Below are 21,473 nucleotides of genomic sequence, written 5' to 3'. Positions count from 1 at the left end.
AAAAACCAAAAAAAAAAAAAAAAAAAAAAAAAACCATGTGCCTTTAATCCCAGCAGAGGTCAACAGATCTCAGGATTTGAGGTCAGCCTAGCTACTTAGTGAAACCAAGTCTTGAATAAATAAATAAACAAACAAATAAATAAAACCCTTCCCCCCTTTTTTGAAAGGCAATCTGGATGAATCTATCAAAACTCTGCACCAGGCTGGGCTAGAGGCGCAGCCAGCTCCAAGGCATGAAACTCTGTAGAAGCATGCGAGGCGCTGGACACAGGCACCACCTGTGAAGGGACAGTCACTTTACCAAAGCAAGAGGCTCAGCCGGGTGGTGGTGGCGTATGCCTTTATCCCAGCACTTGGGAGGCAGAGGCAGGCGGATCTCTGTGAGTTCGAGACCAGCCTGGTCTACAGAGCTAGTTCCAGGACAGGCTCCAAAGCCACAGAGAAACCCTGTCTCCAAAAACCAAAAAAAAAAAAAAAAAAAGCAAGAGGCTCACCGAGGGCTATTACAGAGAAACAAACAAAAAAATCAAAACTTCAAATGACAGACAATTCCTCACACACAAATTTATTCTACATGGAATTTTAGGGCAATATACGTGGTGCCATTGCCACACTATCTGCCCTGAGACCAGAAGTACCTGTATGTCCCGCCAGGTGGCACCTGTATATCCGCCAGGTGGGGACAGTAGCAGTGAGGTAAGTCAGGGGCAAGTAACAGGAAGTTTCACAGCAGGGGGTGAAATAAAAATGGAGTCACTTCTCCCAGACTAAGTCTGGGGCCATCCAGCCTTGGCGCTGGCTCTATGGTTTTTGCATCAGCCTCTGTGTCATTTCTGTTCTGGATAGGTGGATGGGATGTCCTTGTTCTCTAGAGTTGGGGAGAGGAGGCAGAGAGTGGTATCAATTCCATTAGTGAGGGACACAAATGTTTTCCCAGTATCCTCCCAGCCAGACTTCTCAGCCAGAGCCCTTCCCAGTGAGGCTTAGAGCATGCAGGGGACAGACCTATTTCTTAGACATCATAGCTTAGCTTTCTGGACAGTAGAATCTTCTTACGTCCACCACATTTTTTGTATCCAGGGTTAAGGGGTATCAGTGCTTGAGATGTGGTGTTAGATAGTCCAGGCTGGCCTTGAACTTTCAGCAGTCCCCGTGTCCAATTCTCAAGTGACAGGATTACAGGTGTTCACTACCATGCCCAGCCTGCTATATTCGTTGTTGTTGTTGTTGTTGTTTTGTTTTTTTTTTTTTTTTTTTGAGACAAGATTTCTCCATAGCTTTGGGTTCTGGCCTGGAACTAACTCAAGATCAAACTGGCCTCGAACTCATAGAGATCCGCCTGCCTCTGCCTCTTGAGTGCTGGGATTAAAGGCGTGCGCCACCAGTACCCGGCTGTATCATAACTTATGTGTTCAAATTATACCATGATAATAACCGCTTGGCTCGCCTGCTATATTCTTACATTTATTTTAGTTTAGCTTATTTAAGATAGGTTTTCAGGTAGCTCAGCCTGGCCTCCAATTCATGCTTCCCTGCCTCAGCCTCCCAAGTGCAGGAGGAGGGGTTGTTTACAGGCACACACACACACACACACACACACACACACACAGAGAGAGAGAGAGCTATGCTTAGATTCTTAGGCTGTTCCCTGTTAGCCAATGTCTCACAACTTTGTTTTCTCAAGATGGGGGTTGGGACTGGCTATGCTGGGATTAAAGGCATGTGCCACCACCACCTGGCTGTCTCTTCACTTCTGTGTTCAAATTATAGCATGATTCCTGATACACAGGATGACAAGTTGCTTACTTAGTTTATGGATCTTCTCTTAGGAACATAAATGGTGGAAATAAGCCTAGTAGTCACGGTTGAGAAGGGTATTGTCTTCAAGGGTATTGGATTACTCATGAAGTAACTCAGCTAACTGGGGCAGTCATAAATGGATAGGAACAACACTTACATTCTCACAGGTTTCTTGTTTTTTTTTTTTTTTAATAAATTCATAGTTTATTAGCCAACATTTTTAAAGATTTATTATATAGTGTTATGTCTGCATATATGCCTACTCACCAGAAGAGGGCACCAGAGCTCATTACAGATGGTTGTAAATCACCATATTCTTGCTGGGAATTGAACAGAAGCCAGTGCTCTTAACCTTTGAGCCATCTCTCCAGCCCTCTTGTTTTAAACTTGACACAAGAGTCATCTTGGAAAAAGGGACTGTAATTGAAGACCTGGTTCCATCCAATTAGCCTATAGGCAGGTCTGTGGAGATATTTCTCTCTCCTGAGTGCTGAGATTAAAGGCCACAGCTAACCTGAACTCTGGATCCTCCTGCCTCGCTCTGTAGACCAGGCTGGATTTGAACTCAGAGATCCACCTGCCTCTGCTTCCTAAATTTTGGGATTGAAGGCATGTGTCACCCACCACCAACTCTGCCTCAGCTTTTCAAGTATTGGAATTACAAGTGTTACCAAAATGCCTAGTGCCTTAAATTTGTATATTTTTAAATTTTATTTTATTAAAAAATATTTATTTATTTATTTATTTATTTATTTATTTATTTATTATGCATACCATAGTCTGTCTGCGTGTATGCCTGCAGGCCAGAAGAGGGCACCAGACCTCATTACAGATGGCTGTGAGCCACCACGTGGTTGCTGGGAATTGAACTCAGGACCTTTGGAAGAGCAGGCAATGCTCTTAACCACTGAGCCATCTCTCCAACCCCTGTATATTTTTTTTTTGTATGCTTTTCTGGATAAGGTCTCATAAATTCCACGAAAGGGCTTGAACTCTGCAGTTCAGACCAAGCCTTGAACCTCAGGATCCTTCTGCCTCAACCTCTCTAGCAGCTGGAACAGACATGCAGCCCTAGGCCAGTGTAGGGACTGAGTGACACTCAAGGAAGATGGAATCTTTAGGGAATGCCGGGATCTGCCCTTCCCAGGAGCCTTGGCCTTGCATTCCCTAGTCCCACACCACCGAAAACTACCCAGAAGAGAGCGCAGTTTAAGACTAGTCGTCCTAAGGTCTCCCGTAACAGCCTCGGGCAGGTCTAAAAAAAAAAAAAAGTTACCTCCGTCTGCATTCCTCCCCTGCACCCTGCCATCCCCGAGGACCCGTGACCTAGCTCCAAAGAGGCGGGGCCTAATAATATATCCAGGCTTGAAAGAGGTGGGAAGTAAGTGGAAGCCAGCCCAGGGGGCGGGGCCCGGCTGTAATTTGGCCCTAAGGGACGAGAACAGAGCAGAGCCTCAGAGGGCGGAGTCTTGCCGCAGCTGAACCCGGAAGGGGCGGAGACTAAGCGGAGCCCAGCCCTAGGGCGGGGCCTAGCCGAAGGCGGGGTCGGCCTAAAGGTGGGGCTTCCAGGAACGCTCTCCGGAAGCCCAGCGTTGCTGCCCGGGAAAGGCGTTTCCAGTCGTCGTAGCCGTTGCCGGTGCCGCGTCAGTCATGCCGGTAAGTGGCCTTCCCGCTCCACCCGCGCGAACCGTTGTCTCTGGCCCGATGCACCGCTGCCCGGCCAGATGCTACTGCTGTTAGAGCACAGGCTGCGGCCGGAGCTGCAGTCGTTCCTCAGTTTACCCTCCGCACCCACCGTCCAGCTTCTCGACCCTCAGGAAAGCTGCAGAGAGGACTGTGTTGCAGAACACAGGCCTCAAGATCGCTTTGGAGAGTCTTTCGAGGGACAGCCCCAACCTTCCCTGCACGATGGGGAAACTGAAGCTGAGAGATAGGGCTGCATAGGGGCTCCGGTCCCTACCTTTTCCACGTGCATGCCCCTGCCGCCAAGCTGGCGGGGTTTCAGAGAAGCAGGTCTCTCCCCACCTCTCCTGCCCACTCTGGCCTGCTTCCACTTCAGCACTGGGCAACACTGAACCCGAAAGGGTGCTTTATTCATTTCCAGCCAGGAGTTCCCAAAGCTCAGAGAAGAGTTTGAGGAGCCGAGAGCAGCGCTTTATCTTATCTTTGGACTTACTCCTATGCATGGTGGCTTCTAGCCTCATTGCTTACTTAAATAAGGGTCTTTGACCCATTGCACAAGAAGAGAAAGAAAAGTCCAGTGTTTGTTGGAAACCATTTATTGTTAGGAGCTAAAGCTAGATAGGATCCAGGATGAAGCCAGGTCACCTGGGAAGTGCTGGGCAAAACCAGTTGTACTGGCTTGGGGAGAAAGCTCTGATCCCAGTTGAGTTTCTGAGATAATGGTTAGGGCCCTGGAATCAGCAGCATTTTCTTCCCGGTGCCTCTAAACCCAGAAGTCTCCCGCGGGTATTGCGTGTTTTAGCCGCTTATCTTCCTTGACTGAACCTGTGCTCCCTCCTGGTGCAGTCTTAAACCTCAGGTGTCATTTCTTGTGGTTCTTGCCCTTTGTCTTGAGATCTTTCCTCTGGTGGCACAAAACAAAGACAAAAAAAAAAAAAAAAGGCTTGATAAAAATCCATCCTACCAGTCAGTCAAGGCAGTCTGCCCTGCAGCGTGATTCCGACCCTGGGATTTCAGAGTGGAGTCTGCCAGGCCCTCCAGGGGACAGTAGTGAAGGAAAACAGCTTGAGGACCCCTCTATTCTGTGCCTCTGGGGATTTTGATGGGAGTGAGGCGTGGAGTAGACACCTTATATCGAAACCAACAGCTAAAGGCAGGGAGGTGGGTATTGCTCAAGTGTGCCTCAAGTCTAGGCAGGGAAATGAGTCTTAGCCCAAAATGGTTTGCAGACCAAAGCTTAACCCAGAAGCCTCAGGTAAGCTCTGCCTCTGTGTGCCTTCATCTCTTCGTCCATAAAATAGGGATTAAAAACAGACCTTGCAGGGCTGTGGTTGGTATTTGCTAGAATGATAGCATCAAAATATATAACAGAGCCAGCGACCCATCGTGCCCCCAAGGGGTGTGTGTGTGACTTTTCTGGAGATATAGGGCAAGTGGGGTCGAACAGTGTGGGCAGGCTTCCACGGGGACCTCAGAGGTTAAAAGTTTTGTGTACTCTGCCCAAGGCAGGCCCTGCTACTCATTAGCTACATCTCACTGAGTCGGTATCTAACCTCTGAGCTGCAGCTTTCTCGGCCCTCAGAGGAATAGGTAGTTCCCTGGCTTACGGAATCATTGTAATTATTAGTAATTATTAAAGGAGACAGTGTACAAGGTGTTTAGAAGAAGACCCAACACATCAGAGATACTTAGATATTAGTAGTCAAAAATCCAGACTCCAGTGTCGTTCTCTAGAAGAACAAAGTGTCCTCTTTCTCCATTCCCAGGGACTCTTTCAGTTCTAGAGAGAGTCTGTTACAGAATTGTATCACTTAGTGGCCCTCTGAAGCAATACTATATATAATAAACAATAATACAGCATGTTGCCATATGACATGAATATATACATTATGTTTTTTATTTATTTATTTATTTATTATGTATACAATATTCTGCCTGTGTGTATGCCTGAAGGCCAGAAGAGGGCACCGGACCTCATTACAGATGGTTGTGAGCCACCATGTGGTTGCTGGGAATTGAACTCAGGACCTTTGGAAGAGTAGGCAATGCTCTTAACCTCTGAGCCATCTCTCCAGCCCCATACATTATGTTTAAGAGGGTTTATTTTGCTTGTTTGTTGTTACAGGGTCTCACACTGTAGCTCGGGTTGACCTGTGAGTGAATGTGTAGCCCAGCTGATCCTTAAACTCACAGCAATCCTCCTGCCTCGGCTTCTCAAGTGTTGGGATTACAGAAGTGAGCTCCCACACCTGGCTTTAAGTTTATTTTGGGATGCTAGAGATTGAGTTCAGGGCCTGTGTATGCTGTGTATGTGCTTTGCCACTGAGCCACCACCCTTTAGAGACAAAACACAGGTCTAGAGGCACTGGGGAGCCATCCAGGGGTGGAGCAGGTCTTGATATACTCCATGAAGATTGGATCACCTCCCTGTCCATTAGGCAGACTTCTGGTCAGCCTCAGGTTTAGGTTTCACAATTTGTAGCCAAGAGAGAGCTCTGAGTTGAAATGCTGGCCTCCCGTGAGCTGCCCCCAGGCCTCTGGCCTCTGCTCTGTGAAAGACTTCCTTGTTGGGGTCCTCAGTTTGGAGCTCAGATAACTGTTGACTTTAGAGTCTTGGGCAACAAAACTTATCCTCTGAAATGCTCTATAGAGCTTCGGCTCAGAGTCAGCTTGTGTGTGTGTGGGGGGGGGGGGGAGGTTGAGCATTCAGCAGTTCTAAAACCATCAAGATTTCCCTGGAGCAAAGAAAGCCTCTCTCCTCTGTGCCTTTGTACCCATGACCTCATCACCTTAGTGAGCTCTGGAGCAAGAGGAAATGAATGATTCTCCTATCCTGTAGGAAGGGGGTTTGAGGGTTGTGGGATGTGTCAGCTGGTAAGGATGCTTGCTGCCAAGCCTGATGACCTCTGGCATCCACTCTTATTCCATAGCACACACTCCCACATGCGAATAAGCATAGCATAGTTATTATCGTTCAGATTTTTGTGTGTGCCATTTGTGTGCAGAGATCAGTGGAGGGCTTCAGACTCCCTAGAGTTGGAGTTACGGGTGGTTGTGGGCTATCTGACATGGTTTGGGGAGCCAAACTCGGGACTTCTGGAAGAGCACAAGTAGTCGGAACCACTGAGCCGTCTCTCTAGCCCTATTCTTACTATTATTTTAAAAGTTATCTGTTTTCAGCCAGGTGGTGGTGGCAGACACCTTTAATGCCAGAACTTGGGAGGCAGACCAGCTCTTTGAGTTTATGGCCAGCCTGGTCTACATAGGGAGTTTCAGCCCAGCCAGAACCTGATGCCCCAAGTGGTGTGTGCCCAAACGGGGTGCATTGAAAACATTGCATGAAATTACCTTCAGTCTGTGTATAAATATGATTCATGTTTAGACTCATCCCATTCCCAGGATACCTCATTATGCCTATGCAAATATCCCTTAACTAGGGACATTTCTGCTCCCAAGCACTCAGATAAGAGATGCTCAGCCTGTCCTAAAGATACTTTGCTGAAATTCGTATTCGTGGGGAATTTGGGTATGCTTTTGGTCACCTGGGATTCTGAGGCAGGAAGATAGTTTAAGGCCCAGTGTAGACTTCATAGTGAGTTTTGGGCTAGTATTGTCTACATTAATGGACCCTGTTCTCAAAGCAACACCAACCCCCCCCCCCCCCAAACAAAACAAAATACAGAAGCGGGGAGGGATAGCCTTTGTTTTGTTAATGTTTGCAGTGCTATTACTCAGGGTTGAGGTCTGGGCTGGCTGTTTCAATGCTCTTAGCATCTTACTCAACAAATAGTAAAGATACACATAGATTACAAAGTAGCAAGGAAACTAGTCAAAACAGTGCACAAGACAGGTCAGAATATACTGCAGCAGAGCAGGTATCAAGGGCCCTACTTATTGTTGGGGCTTCCCTTTATGGGGTTCAAGGGAAGGAGGAGCTTGTTTGCTAGGGCTATAATCTGGTCACTTTTCTCTACTGACTGACTTGGATTTTTCAAGACAGGGCTTCTCTATAGCCCTGGCTGTTCTGTAACTTGTTCTATAGACCAGACTAACCTTGAACTTGGATCCATGTGTGCCACCAGCACCCAGCTGATGCACCTGATTTTAATTATGTGCATACCCAATTATGCATAGGCATAAGTTGTAAGTACGGAATTCTCTCCACAATTGCACTTTGAGGGCAGTTGGCCTTATTGTGCATGCGCTCCAGAACTGTCTAACCCTGGTCAGCCCATTGCCAGCAGTTCCCAAATCGTGCTTCAGGATGTTTGGATGGAAATGGAGAAATCAGGGATTGATGAGAGGAGTAACTTCTTATTTCCAAGCTTAAAACAAGTGTGGAGGTCAGTCTTGGGTTGTTAACAGGTGGCTAGGTTCATTGTCAAAGACAGGTGTGTATAGCCTAAACCATTCCCTATGCTTGGCTGTCTCAGTACTGGGCAGTAAACCCAGGGCCTTGCACATGCCAGGCCAGCGATGTACCACTGCATTACATTCCCAGGGCCTACGTGTTGTATTTCCAAAGGAAAAGAGAAATGGAAGAAAATAATTATCAGAATCCAATTACTTTCGCCTAGAGGCACTTAGTCCCATGATCTCATTTTATTAACATATCAGCTATCTATTGTCCTTTAATGTTTATCCCCAAACCTAGAGTCAGGACCCGAGAGTGTCTGGACAGTGACTAGGCTTGGCTTGGGGTCTCCAGGAACGCCAGGCCAGAGGCTTGCCCAGGCTGGTGCACTCCTTGGCTTTGACTCTGCTTCTCGCCAGGTGGACCTCTGGATGAATAGTAAAGTGTCCTTTAACGTGGCAGCTGGCTGGCTCTGGAGTGATCCGAGAAGGGAGCAGGGCAGAAGCCGGCATTGTGACCAGCTTAGTCACATAATGGTGCTTTGACCCTTATGTTGAATACGCTCAGGCTTAGGCTACGATGTTAGGGAATGAACTGTCAAGGACTTAAATACCAGGAGGCAGAGAAGATAGAGGTCATGGTGGAGGCTGGCTGCCACATGTCAAATCCTCTGATTGTCCCGTTCTTCATCCAGAAGGGACTAGTACCCCAAGAGTTAAGCTACTGAGGTCATACAACTTGCAAGCGCTGGAGCGCAGATGCTCTCATTCCCAAATATTGTGAAGGAAGGAATATTGGCCCAGTCCACAGAAAACAGCCAAGACCCAGAAGTTGTCCAGCAGTGATGTTGATCATTGATTCACTCATGAAATAAGTGAGGGACCTCTGTGCCAGGTGCTGTTCCCAGTGTTGGGCACAACAGCGACTATTTGTGCTTGAGCCGCACAGTTGTGTGGACGCTCACCTGCCTTGACTTCTTAGACATCTTGGAGATTGTAGAGCCTCGGAAACCTGGGATCCCTTCCCGGCTGCCTCCATTGTGCTGGGGAGCCTGGGGAATCCTTCCCCTTCCTGGAACTCAGGTGCTGCCCCTGAGCACGGGGTACTCAGGTCAGAGCAGTGGTGCCACACACCTGAGTAACCTACCTGCTGGCATAATCGATGTCCCCATCCTGGCTGCTGGGCAGACCTGCAGCCTGTGTAGAGTCCCAGTGTAGAAAATAATGTTCTGATTCAGAAACAGGTCCCAGATTAGTACTTCTGGGAGTGGGGTCACCTGTGGCTAAGTCCTTGGCCCTGAGGCAAAGCCCACAGCTCACTCGTGAGGCAGTAACCTTGAGAGGGAGGATTGGAAAAGAGCTCACACGGACCTGGATCTTGTTATCCTGTGCCAGACCTTGCAGAAGACATCATGGAGATTGTCTCTGTTGGTACAGCCTGTGACACACAGAAATCCTGTGCCTCCTCCCCATCCATTTACTAGACTGGGCTCATAGACAGGCTTCCAGTGGGATTGTGCTCACTCTCTGCTCCCTGTCAGCCCCTGAGAGGCCCCTCAGACGGTGTGTGGGTCCCTGCATGGCCTGACTCATGATCTCCGTTTCTTGCAGAAGCACGAGTTCTCCGTGGACATGACCTGTGAGGGATGCGCCGAAGCAGTCTCCCGAGTCCTCAACAAGCTGGGAGGTGAGTGGCTCTCCTGGAGAGAGTGTGGCGAGTCATGTTCAGGTACATGCGGCCTGCGGGGGTCAGCTGCAGGTCAGCTGGTGCACACTTGGGCCTCTGCTCGGTGGCTTGTGTGGAGACGTGTTGTGCCTCACTGCAGCCACCGTTTCTTCCATTCGCTACGCTCCTACCCCCTCAGTTTAGTCTTGTTTTTGAGACAAAGCCTTGCTGAGTAGCCCTGGCTGCCCTGAAATGCACCATATAGACTAGGCTGCTCCTAAATGTGTGAGAATCCTTCTGCCTCTGCCTTCTAAATGCTGGAATTACAAAGATGGGCCGCCATATATCCAACTCCATTTTGTTGTTCATTCTGTCTCCTCTCCCCCCTCCTCCCTTCCCCCTCCCTCTTCAGGGTCTCTGGAGCCCAGGATGGTGATCATGGACTCTTATCATCCAGCTTCTGCTTGAGCTGCAGGCACACACCACCGAAGCACAGTGACTGTCCTCCTCGTGTGAAGGCAGGAACTGTTTAGAGTTCAAGGACTTGACTGGATTCACAGAGCCAGTAGGGCAGAGCTGGGATTTAGCCACACTGTCCAGCCCTGGAGTGGTTACTATGATAGTGATCTCCAGGGTGACATCAAATACAGATGACAACAGCCAGGCCTGAAGGCTGCCAGTAAACCCAGAAGCCCGGAGGTTCAAAAGCTTAAGGCCCAGCCTGGACAATTTAGGGAGACTTGACTCAAAGTAAAAATGACAGAAGAGGCTGGGGGTGCAGCTCAGAAATAAAGGGATTGCACAGCCTGTGTGACATTTTAGATCAAATCCACTGTGCTGCAATAAAATAAAAACAATGAGTTTATAAAAGCCAAACAAAGCTGGGTGTGGCAGCTCACACCGATAATCCCAGCCCTTGGGAGGCCGAGATGCTGTAGGCATTGCCGGAGATTTGAGGCCAGCCTGAACTATGGAGGGAGACCCTATCTCTACAAATCAGAAATAAATAAGACCTAGGGTAACAGTACTACAGAGTGTGGAGACTGCCTAAGCATTATCAGTCCACAGAGTGGGACTTGACACGGTGGATCAGGCTGGTGGCTGGTAACACTCGTGCCCAAGGGGAAGTCCTTGCCCAGGTCCCATAGTGAGTAAGCCCGTGATTCAGTAACTCTGAGGTTTGTAAGATGGAATATCTTTTTAAGTTTTGTTTTTTGGGTTTTTGTTGTTGTTGTTGTTGTTTTAAAGACAGGGTCTCCTGTTGTAGTCCTGGCTGGCCTGGAACTCACCATGGGTAGCCCAGGTTAGGCCTCAAATTTTAACAGTCCTCCTGCCTCAGTGTCACGAGTTCTGGGCTTACAGGCATGAGCCACGCCCAGTTGCACTGAGATGTCTATTCACAAGAATCTGAGACACTGAAGAGCCTCTGGCTTCTGACTTCCCACAAGGCCATAGGCTTCCCTCCCCTGGGTTTGGGCATCACCAGCTATGATCTGAGAGTGTCAGCCCAAATCAGCCTATGCCAGAGACACTTCAGAAATGAAGTAGGGTCTGCTGGGGAGATGGCGCAGTGGGTAAGAGCACTGACTGCTCTTCCAGAGGACCAGGGTTTAATTCCCAGCACCCTCTTGGCAGCTAACAACTGTCTAACTTTTTGTTATTTGTAGATTCAGAGATTGCAACCATGCCCTGCACCACGTGCTTAACAGCCCTGCTGGGCCTGAGGGACCTTTACCTTTGATTAATTTCTCCTTGTGCGGGCTAGTTTATGTTAACTTGACACAAGCGACAGTCATTTGGGCAGAGGGAATCTTAGTTGATAAAATACCCCTACCGGATTGACCTATGGGCAAGCCTGTGGTGTGTTTTCTTGATTGATTGGTGTGGGAGGGCCTAGCTCTTGGGGAGCAAAGCAAGCCAGTGAGCAGATTCCTCCATGGCCTCTGCTTCAGTTCCTGCCTCCAGGTTCCTGCCCTGCCCTGTCCACAATTTTCCATTGTATGCAAAATAAAGCCTTTCCTCCCCAAATTATTTTTGACCTTGGTGTTTCAGCACAGCAATACAAACTTTGAATAAGGCACGCCTCCCCTTGAGGACAGTCAGGTGTTTTTAAGTTCTTAGGGCCTGGGTAGTCAGACTAAAGACTGACTTAGGCAGGAAAGAGCGTTGAGGCTGACCCCAACCCCTTTGTGACAGGTGGGAAAGCCAAGGCCTGAAATGGTCCTGACCTCAGCCACCCAGGCCTTCTCATCCTTTTCATTGGCACACCATTTTAGAGGAGGGCATCGTGGCTTCTCTTTTTTGGTGGAAGTAGGGATTGGGCAGTAGGAAGGCAGTTGGGCAACGGCCGTTAACACCCCACATGGGCCAGGCTGTTGGCCCACGGTTCTGCTCTAATTCATGGTGTGGAAGGATTTCGTAGGTGTGGCCAGGCTTGGGTGCACTGGCAGTAGGATGAGAACGGTATCTCAGGCGGGCAGAACTGATTCCCCGTGCTTGGAAGGGTTGAGTCAGCGAGCAGATGTGGAGACACCACACTGGGAAGCTGCAACAGGAAAATCATGAGCTCGGGTCTCTAGTCTGTAGAGTGAGTTCAAAGCTGCCCCAGGCAACTTAGTGAGATTGCCTCAAAATAAAATGTATAAAAAAGGCCTGGGGATGAAACTCGGGAATAGAGTGCTTGCTTGGCATGTGTGATAGATACCCTGGGTACCAGTAGCACAGAAACGGGGGAAGATGGTTGTGGGGGAGGTGGGGTCTTCAGTGGTAGCTTATGCACGTGAGACACACAGAAGGGGGGTTGTACAAGCACTAGATGACAGTGGGTAAGGGTGCTTGCTGCCAAGGATTTTCCAGGACCCACATAGGAGGAGAGAGCTGATTCCAAGTTGTCTTCTAACCTTACACACACATTTTTTCTCATGTATATACATACCCACACACATGCGCACACTCAAAACATGCTCGTTCACCTCACATGCACTCATACATACTCTCACTTATGCGTTCTCACACACATGCTCACATACAGATTCTCTCACGTACTTAATACAGACTCACGCATGCTTTCACTAAAGTGTAATAATTTGAAAGGAAGGGGCTGGAGAAATAGTTGAGGGCACTGGTTGCTCTTACAGAGAATCTGGATTCAGCTCTCAGCACCATATGGTGGCTCACAACCATCTGTAGCTCCAGTTCCAGGGGATCTAGCGTCCTCTTCTGGCCTCCATGGGTACTGCACACATGTGGTACACAGATATACATGCAAGGAAAACACTCATATACATAAAAATAAGTAAATCTGGGGCTGGAGAAGTGACTCCATGGTTAAAAGCATGTATGTCGCTTGCAGAGGACCTAGCGCCCACCTCTCCAGACCTCATAACCTCTGGCCTTCAGGGGCACCTGCACTCATATGATCATGCCTACATACAGAGCCATACTCATACATAATATAAAAATATTTCAAATAAAATTATAAAGGGAGGGAGAAGGGCTCTGTATTGCTAAATTGGAAGGTTAGCTTGAGGTAGTAGTGATGGCAGGTTTGGGGGGAAGGGAGCTGGGTGGAAAGAGAAAACTCTGAGGGCTGAGGAAATAGCTTAGAAGTGGAGTACTTGCCTGATCCTTGAGGTCCTGAGTTCAGTCTGCATTGCCAACACCCCTCAGACACAGAGAGGGGCCTGCAGCAAAGCCTGCCGTGCTCACAGTGCTTGAGACAGAAAGAGCTTGCTGCTCCCTGGCTCCAGGAGAGGTGCCTGGCGCTACAGGGATGATTAAGGAGGCTGACCTCTTTTGTTCTTAGGGTGGAAGGGTCCTGCTTCCCCCTCCCACATCCCCGTTTCCTTCTTCCTGCAGGAGTGGAGTTCAACATTGACTTGCCCAACAAAAAGGTTTGCATTGAGTCTGAGCACAGCACCGACACCCTGCTGGCAACTCTCAACAAAACAGGAAAGGCCGTTTCCTACCTTGGCCCCAAGTAGCCAGAACCTTGGGCGAGTCCCTCTGGATGTACTGAAGAGGTAGGTGGGTGAGGCCCCAGCCTTTCCTGCACAGACTTGTTGCCTCTCCAGGGGTCCCCTGGGTTCCAAATCCCTCATCTGAAATGCTTGGGCCCAGAAGCAGTTCAGAATGCAATTTCTCTGGGGTTTGGAATCTTTGCTAAACTCACCCGTACTAGAAAATCCTAAACATTTTTAACATGAGCTGGCACTCAGGAAGTTCTTATTTTGAAGCATACTGCAACTGAGGTTCCTGGATTTAAGGTGCTCAGCCTGAACTTGGACCCCACCCCCACCCCCACCCCCGAGACAGGGTTTCTCTGTAGTTTTGGAGCCTGTCCTGGAGCTAGCTCTTGTAGACCAGGCTGGCCTCAACTCACAGATTCACTTGCCGCTGCCCCCTGACTGCTGGGATTAAAGGTGTGCGCCACCACCGCCCGGCATGAACTTGGACTTCTTAAATGAGGTAGGAGGGGGCCCTGATGTGTTCAGCCCATTGCCCCCCTCTTGAAGGGTCACAAGAACATCATTTTTCAGTACAAACCAGAAACTCAAAAGTATTGATGGCCACTAGGGAATAGACAGAATGCCATATTATATCCCCAAAGTCCCTTTTGGGACTTGAGGGGCACCTTGCCTGGTCAGCAGGGTCTAAGTTTAGAGGCTCTGGCCTTCTTGGAATGGCGAGCCTCTTGCTTTGGTAAAGTGACTGTCCCTTCACAGTTGATGCCTATGTCCTGTGCCTCGCACACTTCTACAGAGTTTCATGCCCCGGAGCTGGCTGTGCCTCTAACCCAGCCTGGTAAAGTCAATGACCCATATAAGCTATCTTCACTTTATGGGTCCCGGGGGGCAGAAAGTGGCCCAGTGCCAGTGCCCTTCCCTCACCTGGCCGCCCAGCAGTCCTTCCCACCGTGCCCTGCAGTCTCACTTCCTCTGCACTGCATCTGACCCATGAATCACAATGGTCACTTCTTTGGTGGTTTGTATCGTCTCTGGAACTGAGAACAACGAGGCCTGGTGAAGGAACATGAGCTGGCCAGAGCCCAGGCAGATGGGTGGCAGAGGCAGGAATGAGCCAGACTCCTGTGTGAGTGTTGTCATGATGGTAACTGTATTGCTGACCCTACAAGTGACCCATGGGAGCCCCTGGCAGAGGCCGGCTGTAATCAACTGGGGGTAGGAGGGTTCCCAATTTGAGCGTTTGGAACCCAAGCCGTGTGTTTTGTGTATATGGTGACATCCTGGCAAATTAGAAGACGTGGATGAGCCAGCTCACAAGAGGCTAAGGCAGGAGAGGAGTAGCAACAAGGCTCTGTGTAATTAAGGTTACACAGAGACACACTGTCTCAAAATAATAAAATAATAATAACAAGGCCAAAAAGATGTTCAACAGGTGAAGGTGCCTACTGCCAAGCCTGACAACCTGAATTCAATCTCCAGGACCTACGTGGTGGAGAGAACTGAGTCCCACAGGTTGTCTAACAATCAGACATGGCACATTACTCTCTCTCTCTCTCTCTCTCTCTCTCTCTCTCTCTCTCTCTCTCTCTCTCTCTCTCTCTCTCTCACACACACACACACACACACACACACACGCTTTGGAGCCTAACATAAATAAATAAGAGCCATTGTTCCCCATATCTCTTCTGGCCCTGGATTTGCTCCATGGCCAGGAATAAGACAGTGTTAACAGCAAGGAGTCTGGGGTTCCAATGCCAGCTCTGTTCTCATTCCAGACTGTGTGTGACTGGGCCATTTTTCACTTGCCTGAGATTTGAACCCCTCCACTCTGTCCCACTGCCTTTTTGGGTCTCTGCAGTCTCTTTAAGGTTCTTCCCCTCAGGGATGACACCAGCAGTCTCTGCCATGCTTGGGAACTGTACATCCTTGGGTTTTGTGGGTCAGGTGAGAGTGGGCCACTGACCTCCATCTCTTTCAAACACTCCTGTTGTGCTTTGGGCATCCATGTACAATTTTTCTGTTTGGATTCAGTTTGTTTTATTTTTTTAGAAATCATTTTTTTAATCAGGGCCTCCTTGTATAGCCCAAGTCATCTGGAGTTCGCAGCGAACCTTCTCCCCTAGCCCCTCTGACGCTGTGATTACTGGTGTGAGCCCCCATGCCCAGCTCCTCCATGTAAGATTGTATTTGAGGGCCAGGAAGATGGCTCGGTGGGTACAGGTGTGTGCAAGCCTGGAGACCGGAGTCTGAGCCCCAGAACCCACATCAAGGTGGAAGGAGACAGCAGCTCATCCCCAGACCTCCACAAACATATGATGACACCCACACCATAGCTAATAAAAATATTCTGTTTAGTTTTGAAAAAAATATGTTTGATAAGTATGAGCTCTGTGGGGAAGAACTGGAGGGAAGAGTGGCCCGTGCCGGCCCACAGTTTGGTCTCCATACAGAGACTCTTGTAAACGCAGTAGCCCCTGCTGACAGCAAGCCTTGTTCCTTGAGGCTTTTGCTATCAAGGTGAAAATGAAGTTGATGTAGTTAGCTGTGGTCATGGGCGCCAGTCATTGCGCTTTGTGCATTCACCGTGTGCACAGCCACACCGGTACCCTACTTCAGAGCATTTCATTCTCTGAGAAAAATCCCTCACGTCCGCCACCCTCACTACTTCCTCTTTCGATACCAGTCTGCTTCTTGCCACTCTGGGCTATCGGGCTGCCTTTTGTTTGTCTTTCAAGACAGGGTTCCTCTGTGTAACAGTCCTGGCTATCCTGGAACTTGCTTTGTAGACCAGGCTGACCTTGAACTCCCTGAGATCTACTTCTCTGACTCCCAAGTACTGGGATTAAAGGCTTGTGCCACCACCGCCCGACCTACAAAGGGAATCAATCATACAGTGTGTTTATTTGCTTGCCTGCTCATTTGAAATAGGGTAGCCTTGGCTAGCCCTGAACCCAAGATTTAGTGAAAATGATGCTGAATTTCTGATCGTCCTGTCTTCGCCTCCCCAGGCTGGAATTACAGGATAATGCATCACCAGCACCGAGCCTATTTTTGTTGTTTGTTGTGTAACCCAGGCTGGCCTTGAACTCCTTATCGTCTTGCTTTTACCTTCAGTGTTGGTGTTACAGAAGTCTGCCACCGAACCTCTCTGACTTTTTCAGGTGGAAAGTGTCAAACTTGGAAGCACTGTATAGAAGGAGTCCTCTCCTGCAGCTCACCCAGACTCAGCACACCTGGTTACTTTGTAGCATTCAAAGTTTCACCTGCACAGCTGCACGTGCACCAGTCACTGTGGGCAGTACAGAGAGGAATCCAGAGACTGAGGTGCAATGTCTGCTATCTGCAGTAGGTGGCGCCATTGATCCGTCTACTTTTCCCTCTCTTCTAGGCTGTTGATCCGGTCTCCAAGCAGATTTGGAACACCAACTGCTCAGTCCAGCTCAGCCATGGAGTTCCTGCCCAGACAGGCCCTCCCCGGCCGGCTTCCTGCCAGATTCCTTGCAATAAAGTCAAGCTGCATTTGTTGAAGAGCGTCTGTTGTGTGCTTTGGTACTGCTTGCTCACCTACAAGCTGCTGTCGTGTTTGCCTATATTTCTAGAACCTCCCCCTGGAGGTCAGGTGCCCATCACATGTCCATTTTCTGGTGTGTGATCTTGAGCGGCCCACTGCCCTCTCTGGGCCTCTCTGTAATGGGAATATCATGGGGCCAGATCCGTGATTTCTGCTCACTATGTAGACTCCATATTTGAAAACCCGTCCAGTGAGAAGTGCCATTGAAGAAAGGTTGCCCTAGTAGGTTTTGGCTCCAGCACCTCCCGGCTGGTCTGTTTAACCTCTCAGTGCTCAAGGCCTGGGGGAGAACAGCACCTTTGGCAAATGATTGTGGTGGTTATAGTGATAACGAAGCAATGAATGTGAACTGTTTGGAGTAGGGATCTTCCAGCAAGCACCCACTGCTTACTAGCTTTTACGTATTTCATGGATCATGGAGAGAGGCATGGCAAACTGGTCCCCTTTACAGAGCTGCTCGACAAAGCAAGGCAGTGTTGGTTTGTATAGCTTTACGGGGGAAAAAGTGTTTGAGGTGCTACATTGCTGCGAAGCAGGGATCCAGAGAGATGCTAAGATGGACCCCAAGACCATGCAGGATACACTGGATGTCCTTGAACACGTACAAGACAGATTTCAGACCATGGGGAAAATTGATCTGGACAAAGTCATTGCCTCATGACCCAGGCCCAGGTGGGGAAGCTGGAAAGAGGAAGCCACGCCTCACAACATTGACCAGAATCCTATTTTTCCAAGCCAGAAGAAAATCAAATGGCCTTCTGCGCATGGGCAGGGTTACTACATGTTTGTTCACTTGTTTTTGTGAGGTCGGCCATTACTATGTTAGCCCCGGCTGTCCTGGAACTCGGAGAACCTCCTGCCTCTGCCTCCCAAGTGATTGGATTAATGGCCTGCACCACCATGCCCAACCTTGAGATTTAGTTTATTATTTGAGTATGCATGTATCTTTGAGTGTATGCCATGTGTGTGCAGATACCTGAAGTCACCAGAAGAGGACAGATCTTTTGAGTTACAGGCAGTCGTGAGATCCCTAAGGTGGGTAAAGGGAACTGAGTGTGAATCCTCTGGCATTTACTGGCTGTCAATGCTGCTTAACCTGGATGGATTAGCTCTGCCCTTGGCCAGCCATGACCTTGGGCTAGTTAGATGATCTCTCCCAGGGGAAGTTTCTTCACCTGTTTGTTCACAGGCCTTTACTCCAGGGAACTGGGTAGCCAGAACTGAGGCTCCTTATCACTCTGAGTGGAGGTGCTGGGCAGTGAAGGCAAGGTGTCGGGAGCACAAGCCATCCTCAGATACACAGAGAGTCTGAGGCTAGCTTGAGCTCCACTTGATCATGGCATCAGCTGCCTACCAACCAAGTCTTAGGCCTTTGTGGTCCCTTAGGGCCCCAGGGCTTCTTCTCTCCAAGCCTTCTGGTAGTTGTTTTTGACCACTAGATGGCGGTGTGTTTTGAATTTGGTCTTGAAGGACAAAACTAATGGCCCCAGCTGACCGCACTGATCTCAGCTAGAACATTTGAAGGGGCAGAGATCCCTCTGTGGAGCCCCTAGCCCTAAGAGGCACCACTATCTCAAGTCTTAGTGTTTCCAATGGACTAGGCAGCCTGAACCAGCTCACCTCAAAAGGGAGCCATCCCAAGCTTGATGTATCTTCCTCAATTCTCCTCATCATCTGAGACAGGATCTCTACTAAACTCTAGCTAGATAAACTCCAGCTAGAGTGTCTAGCCAGTGAGCCAACAATCCATCCCCTTTGCCAACCCCAAGTCTTTGATTTGGTTTGCATTTTTCTTTCTTTCTTTTTTTTTTTTTTTTGAAACAGGGTGTTGCTATGAAGATAGTTCCCTAGTTACTATTAATTATGATTGTGTGTGTGTGCGCGCGCGCGCGCACATGCGAGTGCATCTGTCTGTCTGTCTGTGTGTGTATATGTGCCATGAGTGCAGGTTACCTTGGAAGCCAGAGGCACTGGATCTCCTGAAGCTAGAGTTACAGGCAGTTGTGAGCCACCTTACAGTGTGGGTGCTAGGAATTGAACTCAAATCCTTTGAAAGAGAAATATGATCCTTGATCACTGAGCCATCTCTCCAGCCCCTGTTTATTTTGTTTTTGAGACATACATGGTCAAGGAACACACTAAGTAGACGGGATGGTCCTGAATTTCTGAACCTCCACCTCTGCCTCTCAGGTGCTAGGATGGCAAAACGTAGCACCGTGCCCAGTTTATGCGATACTGGGGATCAAACCCAGAGCTTTGAGTATGCCAGCCTAACCCCAGCCCCAGTTCAGTTTCTAGTTTTTCAGACTGCTCACAGTTGCCATCAAGTTTCCCCAAGGGCATAGGGAGACTTGTGTAGAAAAGACCCTTCTGAGGTTGAAGAACTGGCTCACTGCTCTTCCAGAGATCCTGAGTTCAGTTCCCAGCAACCAACCCCATGGGGGCTCACAACCGTCTCTAGTGGGATCTGATGCCCTCTTCCACCATAAAGGCATACATGCAGATATACATAAATAAATCTTAAAAGATAACGGACCCTTCCCATCTGATATCCCCACAGCATGCAAGGCAAAGCAGCTTGACTTGTTGGTCTCGCCCACCTAAGCAGGGCCTTTCACAGTTAGCAAGCACTCTGCTACCTGCTTCCCCAGCCCTGTTTGTGCATGCGTGTATATCTTCTGTGTTGGCGGAGACTGCGTGTTCATTTCCTGGCTGCTCAGACCCTAATAATCACACAGAAACTATATTAATTACAACATTGTGTGGCCGATAACTTAGACTTCTTATTAACTAGCTCTTATAGCTTAAAATAACCCCTTTCTATTATTCTGTGTATCACCACAAGTCTGTGGTCCTGGCTGGTGGCTGGTATCTTTCTCCTTCCGCAGCTTCATGGCTTCTCCCTGACTCTGCCCTCTTTTTTTTTGTTTTTAGGTTTTTCAAGACAGGGTTTCTCTGTAGCTTTGGAGCCTGTCCTGGAACTAGCTCTTGTAGACCAGGCTGGCCTCGAACTCACAGAGATCTGCCTGTCTCTGCCTCCCGAGTGCTGGGATTAAAGGTGAGCACCACCATGGCCGGGCATGACTCTTCCTTCTTTTCTCCTCTATCTCTGCTTGGAATTCCCACCTTGCTCTGTTCTGCCCTGCCACAGACCCAGAGCAGCTTCTTTATTAACCAATGGTAACAAAGCACATTCACAGCATCCAGAGGGGAATCCCACATCCGATGTGCAGCTATGCATGCCTGTGAGTGCATGAGGAGCTCAGGCAGACATCGGGTGTCCTGCTGGATCACTTTATGCATTATTCCAGCAGCCAGCAAGCCGGAAACCACCCTGTTTGTGGCTTCCGTAGCACTAAGTTACAGCTACGTGCAGCCACACCTGGCTTCTTTTCAGGTGCGTGCTGGGATCTGAACTCGGGTCCTCATGCCAGTGCACCAAGCATTCTTACCCGTGCTCTAGCCCCGACTGTTTGCTTTTGAAGGAAGAATCTCACTGTGTAGCTCAGACTGGCCTCCCAACTCAAGATTCTCCTGCCTCATCCTCCCCGGTGCTGGGATTACAGATGTGTGCCGCTGCACCCAGCTGCGATTCGGTTTTAGGGACTGGTTTTCCACCCGCAGCCAGCGTGTTCTCAACTTCAGTATTTACTCTTCCCCTGCTGCTGGGTGTCTGTGGCCTGCCGAAGGGGATGGCTTCTTCTGTGAAATTGTTTCCTCATCTGTACCCTAGCTCCTGCGATTCTTTATGTCAGTTCCATAAGGAGAGCGTTGTCTTTCAGTTGGAAAACTGAAGGTTGATGTGAGAGAGAGAGAGAGAGAGAGAGAGAGAGAGAGAGAGAGAGAGAGAGAGAGAGAGAGAGAGAGAGAGAGAAAGAGAGAGAGAATGAAAAAGCAAGAATGGACTCCAGAGGGTTGTGTCTGTGCCATGTGGGAGGGGATCGGTCGTTTGGGCCACCGCCCTCCCCATGACATCTCCTTTAATTAGTGCCCATCTCTTACACAGCCCAAGTCTGTTATTTCTTGGGAGTATCCATTAGGGCTGCTTTTAGACTTCTATGTTTTTGGTGACTGTGTCCACTAAACTAAAGTAAATGAATCAGGTTTCCTCAATCTGTTGGTTTAAACTTTGTTTATCATCAATGTATGTGTGTGTGCACGCGCACACACATACATGGATGAGTGAATGACTGTGTGACTGTGTATGAGTGCATGAATGTGCGTGAGTTCGCGTGTAAGTTTGCGAGTGTGCAGGGTGCCAGAAATGGGGACAGTGGAGGTGGTCATGTATCCCTGCTTCTCCTGAGTGCTTCCCCAGTCTCGCCTGGTGTGATGCAAAGCTTGGAGCGCTCATCCTGCTCTGGACAGCTCGGGAGAGGTTCCTGTGTCAAGCCCACTCCTCGTGCCTAGGGCTGGTAAATTGCAACACATGGGA

General features: G+C 49.0%; 1 protein-coding gene across 1 annotated transcript; it reads left to right on the top strand.

Moving 5' to 3' along the window:
• The first annotated feature begins 3,295 nt into the window (after positions 1 to 3,295).
• On the top strand, positions 3,296 to 16,995 carry Atox1 (antioxidant 1 copper chaperone). Its single transcript, XM_050157729.1, has 4 exons — positions 3,296 to 3,456; positions 9,448 to 9,523; positions 13,361 to 13,524; positions 16,856 to 16,995. Exons 1-3 carry the CDS (start codon positions 3,451 to 3,453, stop codon positions 13,483 to 13,485), a joined length of 207 nt encoding a protein of 68 aa, XP_050013686.1. The 5' UTR covers positions 3,296 to 3,450; the 3' UTR covers positions 13,486 to 13,524; positions 16,856 to 16,995.
• The last annotated feature ends 4,478 nt before the right edge of the window (positions 16,996 to 21,473 follow it).

Source organism: Alexandromys fortis, unplaced genomic scaffold (assembly GCF_014885135.2).
Source record: "Alexandromys fortis isolate MF-2015 unplaced genomic scaffold, M_Fortis_MF-2015_v1.1 scaffold_103, whole genome shotgun sequence".
Lineage (NCBI taxonomy): Eukaryota > Metazoa > Chordata > Mammalia > Rodentia > Cricetidae > Alexandromys > Alexandromys fortis.
The sequence above is the reverse complement of the archived record's forward strand: the minus strand, read 5'-3'. Positions and strand labels throughout refer to the sequence as shown.